The sequence below is a fragment of the Schistocerca nitens genome, chromosome 4 (assembly GCF_023898315.1).
Source record: "Schistocerca nitens isolate TAMUIC-IGC-003100 chromosome 4, iqSchNite1.1, whole genome shotgun sequence".
In the NCBI taxonomy this organism is placed as follows: Eukaryota; Metazoa; Arthropoda; class Insecta; order Orthoptera; family Acrididae; genus Schistocerca; species Schistocerca nitens.
In genome coordinates this window covers 296493968-296507076 of record NC_064617.1, presented here as the reverse complement: position 1 = coordinate 296507076, position 13109 = coordinate 296493968, and the positions used below count along the sequence as shown (strand labels likewise).

Below are 13109 nucleotides of genomic sequence, written 5' to 3'. Positions count from 1 at the left end.
TTGTTCTTTTGTCTCAGGGTTCACGTACTTAATCCAGGTTTCATCACCGGTCACGATTCTGTTTAACAATGGTTCTCCTTCGTCCTCATAACGTGACAGAAAGTCTAATGCAGAGGCCATTCTTTGAGTTTTGTGGTGGTCGGTAAGAATTTTGGGCACCCATCGTGCACAGAACTTACGGTAACCCAATCTTGCTGTCACTATCTCGTACAAGAGAGTCTTAGAAATCTGTGGAAAACCAGTAGACAACTCCAACATTGAGAAACGTTGATTTTCACGAACTTTTGCATCAACTGTCTGAACGAGTTCGTCAGTCACCAATGATGGTCTACCACTCCTCTCTTCATCATGAACGTTTTCTCGTCCACTTTTAAATAAATGTACCCATTCACGGACAACTCCTTCGCTCATAACTCTTGGTCCGTACACGGCACAAAGCTCACGATGAATAGCTGCTGCAGAATGTCCTTTGGCTGTAAAAAACCTTATGACAGCACGCACTTCACATTTAGCGGGGTTTTCTATTGCAGCATACATTTCAAACTGCCACAAAAACCAAACTAGCGCAGGTACGACGTTCACTCGACCACGGCTTGATGCCGAATGACCTGCTGAGTGCGTGAACGCACAGATGGCGTCGCTACTCCCCCCACAACCCGCACTGTGACCAATCGGAGGTTACTTTCTGAACCGCCCTCGTATATCATCACAATAATAGGCACTGAAACTATAAATTGTTCAATGTTTAAGTTACAGAAATTACAATTGAAATGTACTTCTTTCAATTAACTGAATATATAGAAATAATCTGTCTTTTTAAGAGTTTCTTCTACTACAGGGTTAAGCAATATTATTTGTTTAAATCATGAAATTAACACTTATAGTTATGTAAACAATACTTCTGACAAAACCGGTAATTACTTTGGAATTAATTAAGGGCTGGCTTTGCTAACATGTTTTCGAATAGAGTCAAATAAATATTTAAAGAATGCTACTACTTGTTCCCCCAAATGTTTATAATTACCATAGAATTTATAGGTTAACAATAGAATTTAAGTTATGCAACAATTACTGATTTCACCCCATAACAAAAGTATTAACTAGGAATAGTTGAAATAAGTTAGGAAATTGATGACATACACAAAACTAAGTATAAAACTAGATCTTGTGTTATATTCTTTAAAACTGAGGGCCAACCTTTCTCTTTTACAAAAATGCAGATTATATTCACGTATGTTAATAGTAATTAGTCAAAAATGAAAAAAAAAGTAATTTGAAGCAGGCAGATGTCAAAACAAGAGAGCAAGTAAAAAGATCCCAGCTTGCTTCATCACAGATGTATCACTAGGATTTTAGTAATCTGTTCTATGGATGGCATTTACATTCATAATTAGGGACACCCTACAGCTATGAAGGTTGTCTGTAAAGTGAGGTCTCCAACGAGCTCCCTTCAGGACAGAGCAAGCTAGTTTAAATCTGACAACATTGCTGTGTTCCTTGCTTCCCACACCATTATTCTTGCCAGTCCCTACCTCCTTGTGACACTTATTCTTGGCATAGTTGCCTGCCAGTTTCTTCTCAATTACCAGGAAGAGGATGAGGAATTTCTGGATTCAGTTGTAACCGGGGATGAGACTTGGATCCACTACTTCACATCAGAGGCTAAGGAACAATCAAAACAATGGTGTCATTCCGGTTCTCCAAATGTCAAGAAGTTCAAGCAAACACTGTCAGCGGGGAAAGTTATGGCTTCAGTATTCTACGGTAAGAAAGGCATTCTGCTGGTCGACTACCTGGAAAGAGGTACAACAATCAATGTGGCTAGGTGCTGCAAGACACTAAAAAAGCTACACTGGGCTATACAGAACAAAAGGAAGGGTCAGATGACAAAGGGAGTTCAATTGCACCATGACAATGCCCGCCCTCACATCACCCATACCATGATAGATCTCATCACCAAATTTGGGTGGGAAATCATCGACCATTCTCCACACAGTTCTTAATTGGCTCCCAGTGACTACTATTTGTTCCCCAACTTCAAGCAATACTTCGGGGGCAGAATGAAATTCTCAAGCAATGAAGAGCTGAAGGCAGCTGTCCATTCCTTCCTGCATGAGTCGGTGGAAGAGTGGTACAATGCAAGTATGAAAAAGTTTCTGGAGCATCTCCAAAAATGCTCTAGCAATAAAGACCTCTTATTCTGCCTTTTTTCCCCACTTTCCCCACATTAATCATATGGACGACAAAATATGGGATCAACTTTCTGAAACCACTTATAGTGTTGTGTAGGTTAAGGCCCCAGATATCACACTATGCAACAACAATTAATTGAATAAATGTGATAACAACAGTTGTTTCTATAAAGATTTTTAAAAAATTGACATGTGACAGGACTCTTACCCACTATCTTCAGCATACCAGCCAACTAACTTAACCACAATGTTATTAGATTTAACCCTTGAGTGGGCATGCCAATTTCCATAACACAAATGGGTGCATGGCATACTTTATGAACATGTAAAGAACTGCTGTCTTTATGTTACGAAGGTAAAATGCATGAGCAAAAGTACAGTGTAATCTTACTTTAATTAAACAATGATAAAAAAATGTTCACTGAATAACTCTATTGCCACGTACATGTGTAACCCCACAGTAACTATCTGCTCGGAGCATTAAACAGCATAGTTGCATCAGATCTCAGCCAAATACTTATCTGATTACTAATTATCTTGTACACAACTGCCTTGTTGTGGGATTGTGTTGTTAGCTTGGAATGTGGTCATTTTCTTGCACAGATCATAAATTTTTTCTCACCTGGCTCGCTGTTTATAAAATATTACTACTGTTCACTTGGCCATATGACAATATAGCTTGTCACTGTCTTAGCTGAAGCAATAAAGAAGGAGTAGATATGGGCTCACAATTGTAAAACAGCAATGAAACTGTAAAAGACAATGTTCATTATGTACTTTACATACAGTCAAACCCACTCAAGATTCAATAACTGAAGTTGTCATTGCAGCTTTCTTTTTTGTTATCCTCAATGGCCAGAGACAGTGGCCATGTGTGTGTTGGTTGTGCTTTTGTGAATATGTGTGTTGTCTAATTTAGAAGAATGTTTACCAGTCTTTTTGTTGCATCTGAAATGACTCAAAATCTCCTCTATGGTGAGTAATAATATATCCTTTTTATAATATTGTCACTAGGAAGAAAGAGCTTTTTCTAATGTGTAACACTAGCCCCAATCAAAATTTTAAAATGCAGAAAAGTAGTGTTACCAGGAACAAAGCAAGGACAATTTGAAATGTCATTACGGATGAAATGAATAAGCTTGGCATAGCAAATCACACTGTTTGATAAAAATGATGCTGTTTGATATGAAATTCAAATCACTGGCTACTAAATTCAATGAATTATTTCTAACAGTAGCTGAAAACAATATAGTTCATCCTTAAAACTTACTTAGATACGTAGTGCATATGCCACCATGAAAGATCAATTTGTCAAGTCATCAGTTAGAGAGGTCAAAAAAACCACAAGTCACTAAAAACCAATAAATCTTGTGACTTAATGTTATCTCACCCAAAGTACTAAAATCACATGCTGATTTGGCAGTGCCAGCCTTGAGTTACTTTGTAGCCAATCTGGAGAGACAAGGTGTATTTCCCAAAAGACTGAAGTATGATGTAGGAACACCAATTTGCAAAAAGAGGAGGTAAGTGGCTGACTTATCATTATAGGCCAATCTCCCTCTTTGCTCTTCTGAGAAAATTTTTGAGAAAGTAGCTTACCACAGAACAGTGAACCATGTTTTCAAGAATTGTCTCTTAAATACAACTCTGTTTGGCTCCTGTATATGCTTCACTACTGAAAATGCCACATATGATCTCATGAACTCAATTCTAGTAGAACTAAACAACAGAAATTACCCTATTGGCATTTTCTTTTACCTTTTAAGGCTTTTGTTGGTGTAGATCATAAATTTGATTAGGGAAACTAAAATGTGTTGTCATTAAAGGTATTTCCCTTGCATGGACGGATTCATATCTTAATAATAGAAAACAGGGGGTCATATCAGCAAGTGATATACTTACCCCCACCCCACCCAGTCGCCACTCCCATCATGCACTGGTGCTGCTGCTCACAGTGTGGTTTCAGTTGTTTCAGTTACCTGAGACTGCGGTCGTGTGTGTGAGCTACCTTTGCGTGTGTGTGTGTGGGGGGGGGGGGGGGGGGAGGAGGGCACACGTATGTCTGTCTATTGTTGACAAAGGCTTTAACGGCTGAAAGCTATAATTGTGATATTCTTTTTGTTGTGCCTACCTGTGACTCAGCATCCCCACTATATGGTGAGTAGCAACTTTCCTTCTCATAATATTATTAATGATACACTTGTCCCACTCTTGTTCTTGGTCTATATAAATAATTTACCTGACACATTGGAGGAGTCTTCAAAAATTGTAACGTTTGTTGACAATGTGTGTTTATTTATAAATGGCTCAAAAACTGGAGAATAATGGAACTTGCTTACAACTGGATCACAGCCAACTGTAGCTAATGTGAAAAACATTTAAACTACAGAAGCATGCAGTAAGAATATTGTGTAAAGTTGACAATTAAACATCTTGCGGAAGCCTCTTTGTGGAACAAGGGGTCCTTAATGTTTCATTCATGTATATTTCATATCATTCAGGACATAGTATTTGATTTCTATAAGACACAAAGAGCACATAAAACTCAGAAAACTCATCACAAGAAAACATTAAAATCTTGACACATACGTCAGATGGCTTACGCTATAATCAATTTGAGGTGCATCAAAAGCAGCTATCAAGCTTAGTTTATCAGAAATGATCTGGACTTTATATTAAGAAATTATGACAGGGATCCATGCTTGCACTATCTTTTCATCTTATTAAGGAATCCTTACTTTAAAGACACAAAACATAAAGAAATTTGTATTCACGCGACAAGTCCTGTATAACCAGTTTCTTTTTCTTCTTTTTCAGCAGTGGAATGCCAACACTGCATTTCATGTCACTAATATACATATTTTACACTGAAATTGTTTTTAATCTCTTGTGGGTGGGTACAAAACAGTTAAATTAAGGTAGGCTTTTATCAACAGCCTCATATTCCTGTGCCAGCATGTTGTGAAGTCAGATTAATGGCCAGGATTACTCAGCATGGTAATATGGTTATTAAAAGGTGCTGTACTTGATTCATATCATCCTAGACTAAATTTTTTCCACTAACAGAAGCCAAATAAGCTACCCTGGGTTAGGTGCCACTACATACATATCACATTCTGACATACAAATTATACACGAAAACTCAGATAAATGTTGTCATTCACATTTGATTTATTCTCAGAAGGTCTAACTGTGTACAAATAGCCTCCTCTTATACAAACAGATACTGTTAAAAATATTCTCCATGGGAGACTTTGTGTAAGTCTAGGTACTGTAATTTATTAAAGATTGTTTGATAGCCCATGATTTGTTTTAAACCTATGGTAGAAACAGATGTAAGACTGTAACTAAATAAAACAGTTCTGACACAACTTTACAAATATTCTAAAAATTAAATCAGAAAATAATTTTATAATCTATCATTTATATTCATCTACATATGAAAGAAAATACCATACCTAATGAATATTCTCCAGTACATACAAGTTCATTAATAGCAGTAATCTGAATGCATTTTCAAAATACATGATATCCACAAATAAATAACATAATTGTGTCTTCACATATAGTTTTAAGGTGGATTTACATTTTCCACCTACTGTTTCAGTCATTGTTGATTTTAATACTGAGAAATGTATCACATAAACAAATCTCTCAATGAAGTATTGCCTTTTTGTTCAAGTAACTACTTTGTACATTGCCGCAGGATTCTAACTTAATAACAACTTTATTTCTCAAAATATATTATTTAATTACACAGTGAAAGTACTATTATTTTATGTATAATGAATGGATTTCACATTATATAATAACTACAGACAACATAACTTGAGAATACTTTTGCTTTTTAAGAACAAAATATTGCAGTAGTAGTATTTATACAGAATTATCACAGTTACTGACAATTTTTTACAATATTACAGTATTCACAGTCATCCCATATAAAATAATGTCCAGGAATTAACTGTGTAAATGATATAAGAAAACTCAAATCATGAAGTATTCAGCTGACAAGCCACTTTGGCATGTGACTACGAGCCAAACATCACATCTAGAATCTTCATGAACTTCTTCTTGGGGAATTACTCAGCAGTACCTTGCCTGCTCTTTCCCCTGCACTGTACAGCACAAGTTTTTCAGACTGGTAATTGGTAACCATTTCTTCAATGGAGTCAAAGCTCTGAAAACAAGAGGAAAATCTAAATATATTTAACCTAAGAAAAATTACCCAAAATTCCAATATAAATACATTTTTATGTGACCAATACTGCTTACTCAGTGGAACCAACAACATGACACCACATTATGTACTAAAATCATTAAATACTTTGACAAGACAATAGCAAGCTTAGATTCAAAGACAAAGGCATATTAAGTACACGAAACAATGATAAAAAGAGGACAGGTAAATATATGTAGCAGTGAAGGGAGCAATATCAAATAATATCTAAAAGCAGAAAAAAGTACTTTGGTAAAATACAAACAAAGAAAGCAAGTGCAACAAGATCTAGTTTCAAATTCTATGGTGCCAATATTTATTTCTGTCAAAGCACAAAAAAGAGGAACCCCTTTTAGGATAGGCATATCTTTTTCGAGGTTGAAACAAATTTATTTTATAGAACCAGCATCTGAGTAGCACCAGTGATTGTAAATGCATGTGTATGTTATTTATAGTTTGATACATATGTTTTAAAGTAAACTGATAAACTTTACCATACTGTCAGCTGCACCAAAATTTACAAAGCATTAAAGCTTGATCTTTTATCATATCATATGATGGGGAACCCAAAAAAAATGGGAAATTTGTCATAATGTCTTTATTTTTTAATATTTTTACACCAAATTTTGATCACCTTCAAAATATTCTCCATTGACCACAATGCACTTCTTCAAATGATCCCTCCGTTGCTCAAAACAGTTTTTAAATTCACTTATCAGGATGTTCTTTACACTTTCCAGTGATTCTTGTTTTACCTCCTCCACAGTGGCAAAATGCTTTCCTTTCACGTCCCTTTTGAGTCTGGGGAACAAAAAGAAATTATAGGGGCTGGTTCTGGTGAGTAGAGGAGGAGGGCGGCTAATTGGTGTCATGCCATTTTTGGTCAAAAACTGCTTTATGGAGAGGGCGGTGTGGGCCGGTGCATTGTCAGGATGGAAGCACCAGTTGCTTGTGTACTAAAGATCTGCCTTTTTCTTCTGGATACTCTCCTTCAGTCTTTTCAAAACCACCAAGTAGGACTCCTGATTGACAGTCTGACCCGGGGGAATGACCTCTGCATGCTCAGCACCTCTGCAATCGAAGAAACAAATGAGCATTGTCTTGATGTTTGACTTCACTTGGCGAGCTTTTCTGGAATGAGGAGAGCCACTTGTCTTTCACTGACTTGACTGCTGCTTTGCTTCAGGGTTGTACCCTTAGAATCACAATTGATCACCAGTAATCACCCTGGAAAAAAATTCAGGGTTCTCTTTTAGCTGATTTTGAAGCTCAAAACATGCTTGAAGTCGACACTTCCTTGCTTGTCTGTGGGAAGACGAGGGACAAATTTGGCTGCAACCCTTCCGATGTGCAAATCTTTGGAATAAACCCTCTGAATTGAACTCCATGATATTCCATACATTTCACGGAGCTGATAAATGGTTTGGTGACAGTCTTCATGAATGAGGGTATTGATTTTGTCGACATTTTTGGCAGTTCTTGATGAAAGGTATCCTGAATGGGGTTGGTCTCGGTCTTCAATTGACATCTCTCCATTTTTAAAATGTTAAAACCACTCGTAGACTCTGGTTTTAGTTAGGAAAGCAACTCCATAAGCAGTCTGCAGAGTTACTATAGTTTCCGTGGCCGATTTCCTCAACAGGAAACAAAATTTCACAGCCGCACATTGCTCTCGACAATCTGCCATCATGTTTTCGCCAAAATCAAAAAATTTGTTTTACTAAAATATCTGTCATGGGCAAACTAATGCACTCACAGTGACACAACTTTGCACACTGACTAAGGTGGCAGACCCTTCTCTTTCGCAGACAAGGCTATAAACTGACAGTGCCACTCATTCACACATTACAACTTCAATCTGCCTGCACTTCTATTTCTAGAGTGAACCTCTCACCACGAAGTCCATTTTATGCTGTTGTGAAACTTTCTGGCAGGTTAAAATTATGTTGCTTCTCATGTCTTTCCATCTTCAACAAGAAAAAGTAACGTGCATTCAAGCTAACATTCTCCTCCTCAGATATGCTAATTCACTCTATATATACCACAGCAAAATTAGACTGGACATCAGTATATGTTAAAGTTGTACTGCCAGTAAACCTATTTTGTGAGTTTCTGAATATTAAGGTATTAATTTTATCATACAGTAATCCATTTGATGCACTGAGAATCATAAAGGCTCAAAGCACATGGCTGTCAATTGTGAGAGTGTAGCATTCATTCATGCTACTGAAATCTGTTGATCTTATGGTGAGTCAGGTTTATCTGTGCTGTAGGCCTACATCGTATTTATGAAAATTGACAAAAAGCTGCATCACTGGTTTCTCAACTTTCATGTGCAGTGTAAAGATGAACTATGTTGAATCTCTTTTAAATGCTAAAAGGAAAGGAAAGCTGTGAGGATGGGTCATGAGTCGTGCTTGGGTAGCTTGCTCAGCAGAGCACTTGCCCATGAAAGGGAAAGGTCTCGAGTTCGAATCTCAGTCTGGCATGCAGTTTTAATCTGCCAGGAAGTTTCATATCAGCACCCAGCCCACTGCAGAGTGAAAACCTTATTCTGGGAACAGAAAAGTAAATTACCAGGAAAAGTTAGCTGCAAAGGAACTAGGGCATCTGTGATCTGATTGAGAGAGTGACACAATCAGCGTCACTACAAGCAAACATTTAACAAGGAAGTGTACAGTTAGCACAAGTGTGGGTGCAGCATAAGAATATCTGATTTTCAGTTCAGAAGTAAATTTGTGAACTAATACATCTGTTAGGGAGCTTGTACATTTGTCCCAAAAAATGGAAAAGCATGAAAACTCTCATTTCCTGCAAAAATGCAAAATGGAGAGTTGCTGAAGCTTACACATTATTTATTTGTTGCCCTAAACTGTACTTAATTATATATAAAACAACAAAATTCCACAAAAAATTCTTTCATCAGATAAGTTATTCATCTTATTATTATTATTATTATTATTATTATCACTGTTGTTATTATTGGCAGTGGCTGTCGGTGTATAAACTTGTTGATAAGCATAATTGTTGTGCAGCAGGTGCTATTAATTTCATGCTCTCAAATTATTAGAATCTAAAAATTTATGAACACCCAAAACGTATACTCACAAGACACTACTGATATTAATGCATCAAATGAATTCCCAATTTCTGCGAAACAAAGGCTTTTTATAAAGAAAGAATCTAATATTAAACTACTTATTGGTCTTCACATGACCAGGAAAATTCCACAAGTTTCCATACTAGCAACATTGCTTTCTCTTGTGCATATTAATGAAGTTTAATTAATGACATTAATAGATGCTAAGTTTGTTTTGTTTGCAAATGACACAAATAATGTGGTAAATAAAAAGGATTATGAAACTTCCTAATAAAAAGGATTGTTACCGAAATTTCCATGGACATAGATAAATGGTCAATTCACTGTCATCAAACTTAAAAATGCCAGTCTGCAATACATAACATGCAGGAAATTTCCATACAGCGTTAGTGTAAAATGTGAGACATGCAGATAGTTTTAGTATTATGATTTGGCAACAAAAATTGTTGGAAAAATATGCCACAGAACTGATGAACTGTCTAAACAAAATTTTAATTGCAGTGCAGATGTTGATGATGATGTATAAATGAAAAAGCTGGCATAATTTATTTACTTTTATTCTACACTGCCTTGTAGCATCATATTCTCTTCAAACCAAGTTATAATTTTTGAGTACAAATGTGTACATTTCAAATTAACAAAAACAATCAATTTTTTAAAATATAATGTAAGTGTATAGATGAAAAATCTACTCACCAAGGGGCAGTTGGAGAGCACTCATATAACAGGTATTAAAGTTTCCAAGCTTTCAGAGCCAATGGCTCCTTCTTCTGGCAGAAGAGTTGAAGGGAAAGGAAGAAGGGTGTAGGAAAAGGAAGGTAAGGTTTAGGAAAAGAGGTAGAGTTTGGGAAAGTCACCCAGAATCCCAGGTCAAGGAAGACTTACCAAATCGGATGAGAAGGAAAGACCATCCCTCTGGTAAGTCTCCCCTGACCCAGGGTTCTGGGTGACTTTTTCAAACTCTACCCCTTTTTCTAAACCTCACCTGTCCTTTTCCTTCACTCCTCTTCCTTCCTCCTCACCCTTCTGTCAGAAGAAGGAACACCTGGTTCCAAAAGCTTGCAAACTTTAATACCACTGCTTGGTGAGTAGATTTTTACTGATCCACTTACATTACAACTTATGCTATGAATTATACATGGCATGAATTCAAGAAAATTCCTAGTTTGTTCAAGTACCTGGATATACTAATTAATTTTTTTCAGTATATTCATCCCTCTATGGAACTTTTCAGAAGTAATATATGTGTACTACTATCTCGTACTATGGGTCCACAGCTTTTACACATTTTTTGAACGATGTTATGTTCCTTTAGGTTTTATTGACACTATTTTACTATACAATTTAGGTGGTTGTGCCTTTTTCAAGCATCTACCAGGTGTAGAAGTAAGAAACTGAAATTTCCCTATATATTGTGCTAGCCGTCAGTGTAGAGCCCATGAAACTGCAACTGCAGCACCATCTGCTTCCTGTAATGGCTGACGATGAATGTTAACACACAGCAACCCAAGTTCCATACATCGGTATCTGTTTCAAACCCATAAACATGTCGACTTTTGTGCCTACGAACTACAGTTTGCAGACAGAATTGGTTTTCTGTTGTCATCTGAAGAAAACTGCTGCAAAATCGCATTGAATGCTGCTCAAAGCTTTTGGTGAACATGCTCTTGTGAAAACACAGTGTTTTGAGTGGTTCAAAAAATTCAAAAGTGGTGATATTGACATGAGAAATGATGATCACGGGAAACCACTGAAGAAGTTTGGAAACAATGAATTGCTGGCCTTATTGGATGAAGATGATACTGAAACTCAACAGGAACTCATGGAACAATTGAATGTGATGCAGAAAGCCATTTCTCTTTGGGTGAAAGCTATGGGAAAGGTGTAGAAAGTGGGAAAACGGCTTCCACATGAACTGAATGAAAGATAGCAAGCAGATCAAAAAACCACTTGTGAAATGCTGCTTGCCAGATACAAAAGAAAGTTGTTTCTACATCAAATAGTGACAGGTGATGAAAACTGGATATATTTTGAGAATCCTAAGAATCACAAATCATGGGTGAATCCAGGCAAACATCAACATCCACAGCAAGACCAAATTGCTTTGGAAAGAAGACAATGCTCTGTGTTTAGTGGGATCAGAAGGCTGTCATCTATTATGAGCTGCTAAAACCTGGTGAAACCATTAACACTGATTGCTACCAACAGCAAATAATTGATTTAAATTGAGCATTATGTAAAAATGACCAGAATATGCAAAAAGGCAACACACAGTCTTATTGCTCCATGATAATGCCCCATCACATACAGCAAAATGGGTCAGGGAAACAATTGAGGCATTCAGTTGGGAAATACTACAGCATGCAGCTTATTCTCTAGACTTGGCTCCATCTGATTATCATCTATTTGCATCACTGGGACACATTCTCAGTTAATAATGCTTCAATTCATATGAAAATTTACGAAAATGGTCACTGACTGGTTCTCTTCAAAGGAAGAACTGTTTTTCTGGCATGACATTCATAGCCTGCCAGAGATGGAGAAATTTATAAATAGCAATGGATGTTATTTTGGATAAAATACTGTTTATCAGTTTCAAAATACAGACATGTAATTATTGCAACCAAATTCCAGTTTCATACTTCTACACCTGGTACTAGACATAATACAATGTATTGACAACAATGTGATGTGGGATTAATAGTCTGTACAGCCAAGTTTGCAGTTTGCTGATGTGTATACATTCAAAATATTTTTGACATGCAGGTTGATATTGTGCAAAAATAACAATGTAATTGTTATAACTTCAAGTTGAACAAATATATTTCAAGGAAGACGCAATACATGAAGGTCACATATCAAGTAAACAGAGTAAGACGCGTGTGCACTTTAACAGTCAAATCATAACTGAATCCAAGTCTAGCGACCGCTGGCTGGCAGGCCGCTTAGGTGGCGCTGCTGCTGCATGGCTGGCAGACAGCACCGCATGTAGAGGATGCGCGTAACTGCGCGGTGGCACTTTGATAGATCAGCGAGTCACAACAGTAATATATACACATGTCAAAGAAGTATTGCTGAATGGTTGCTCTTTGATATGCATGCATATTATGTTGTAAACTCTACCCAATCTGCAGGTCAGGAATCTTCTAATTGTATGAATGTCAACAAACTGCAAAATTGGTTTATGTACTGTTAGTCCCATATTACACTGTTCTTAGTACATTGTAGTATGTTTTGTAGATGCTTGAAAATGGCAAAAATGTGAAATTGCAAGAGTAAAATTAAAACAACAACAGCTAAAAGCAACTTGGCATCATTTAATATGTGAGTGTCTTTGATACCAACACCTTAGTACAAAAAATCAATACTAGGAATAAGAACAATCTTCAAAACGAGTAAAAGTCACTGGAATTGGTCCAAAAAGGTCTCCATTATTGAGAAATACATATACCCAATGATCTTCCAGCAGTCAGAAAACATTTTGCTTTCAATAAACTATAGTTTAAGAGAAGATTATGGGATTCATTGATGATAAACACTTTCTACTGCACTGAAAAATTGTATATGCATATCTTATTACATAATCACATAGTGTGAG

General features: G+C 36.6%; 1 protein-coding gene across 1 annotated transcript in view; it reads right to left on the bottom strand.

The window, feature by feature from the left end:
- Positions 1 to 5900: 5900 nt before the first annotated feature.
- The window catches only part of LOC126253219 (uncharacterized protein DDB_G0284459-like), a 457157-nt gene continuing 449948 nt past the window's right edge, over positions 5901 to 13109 (bottom strand). Inside the window, exon 20 of the mRNA XM_049954404.1 lies at positions 5901 to 6372. Coding sequence (XP_049810361.1) covers positions 6253 to 6372 — 120 coding nt within the window. The 3' untranslated portion in view covers positions 5901 to 6252. The remainder of the gene's footprint in view (positions 6373 to 13109) is intronic.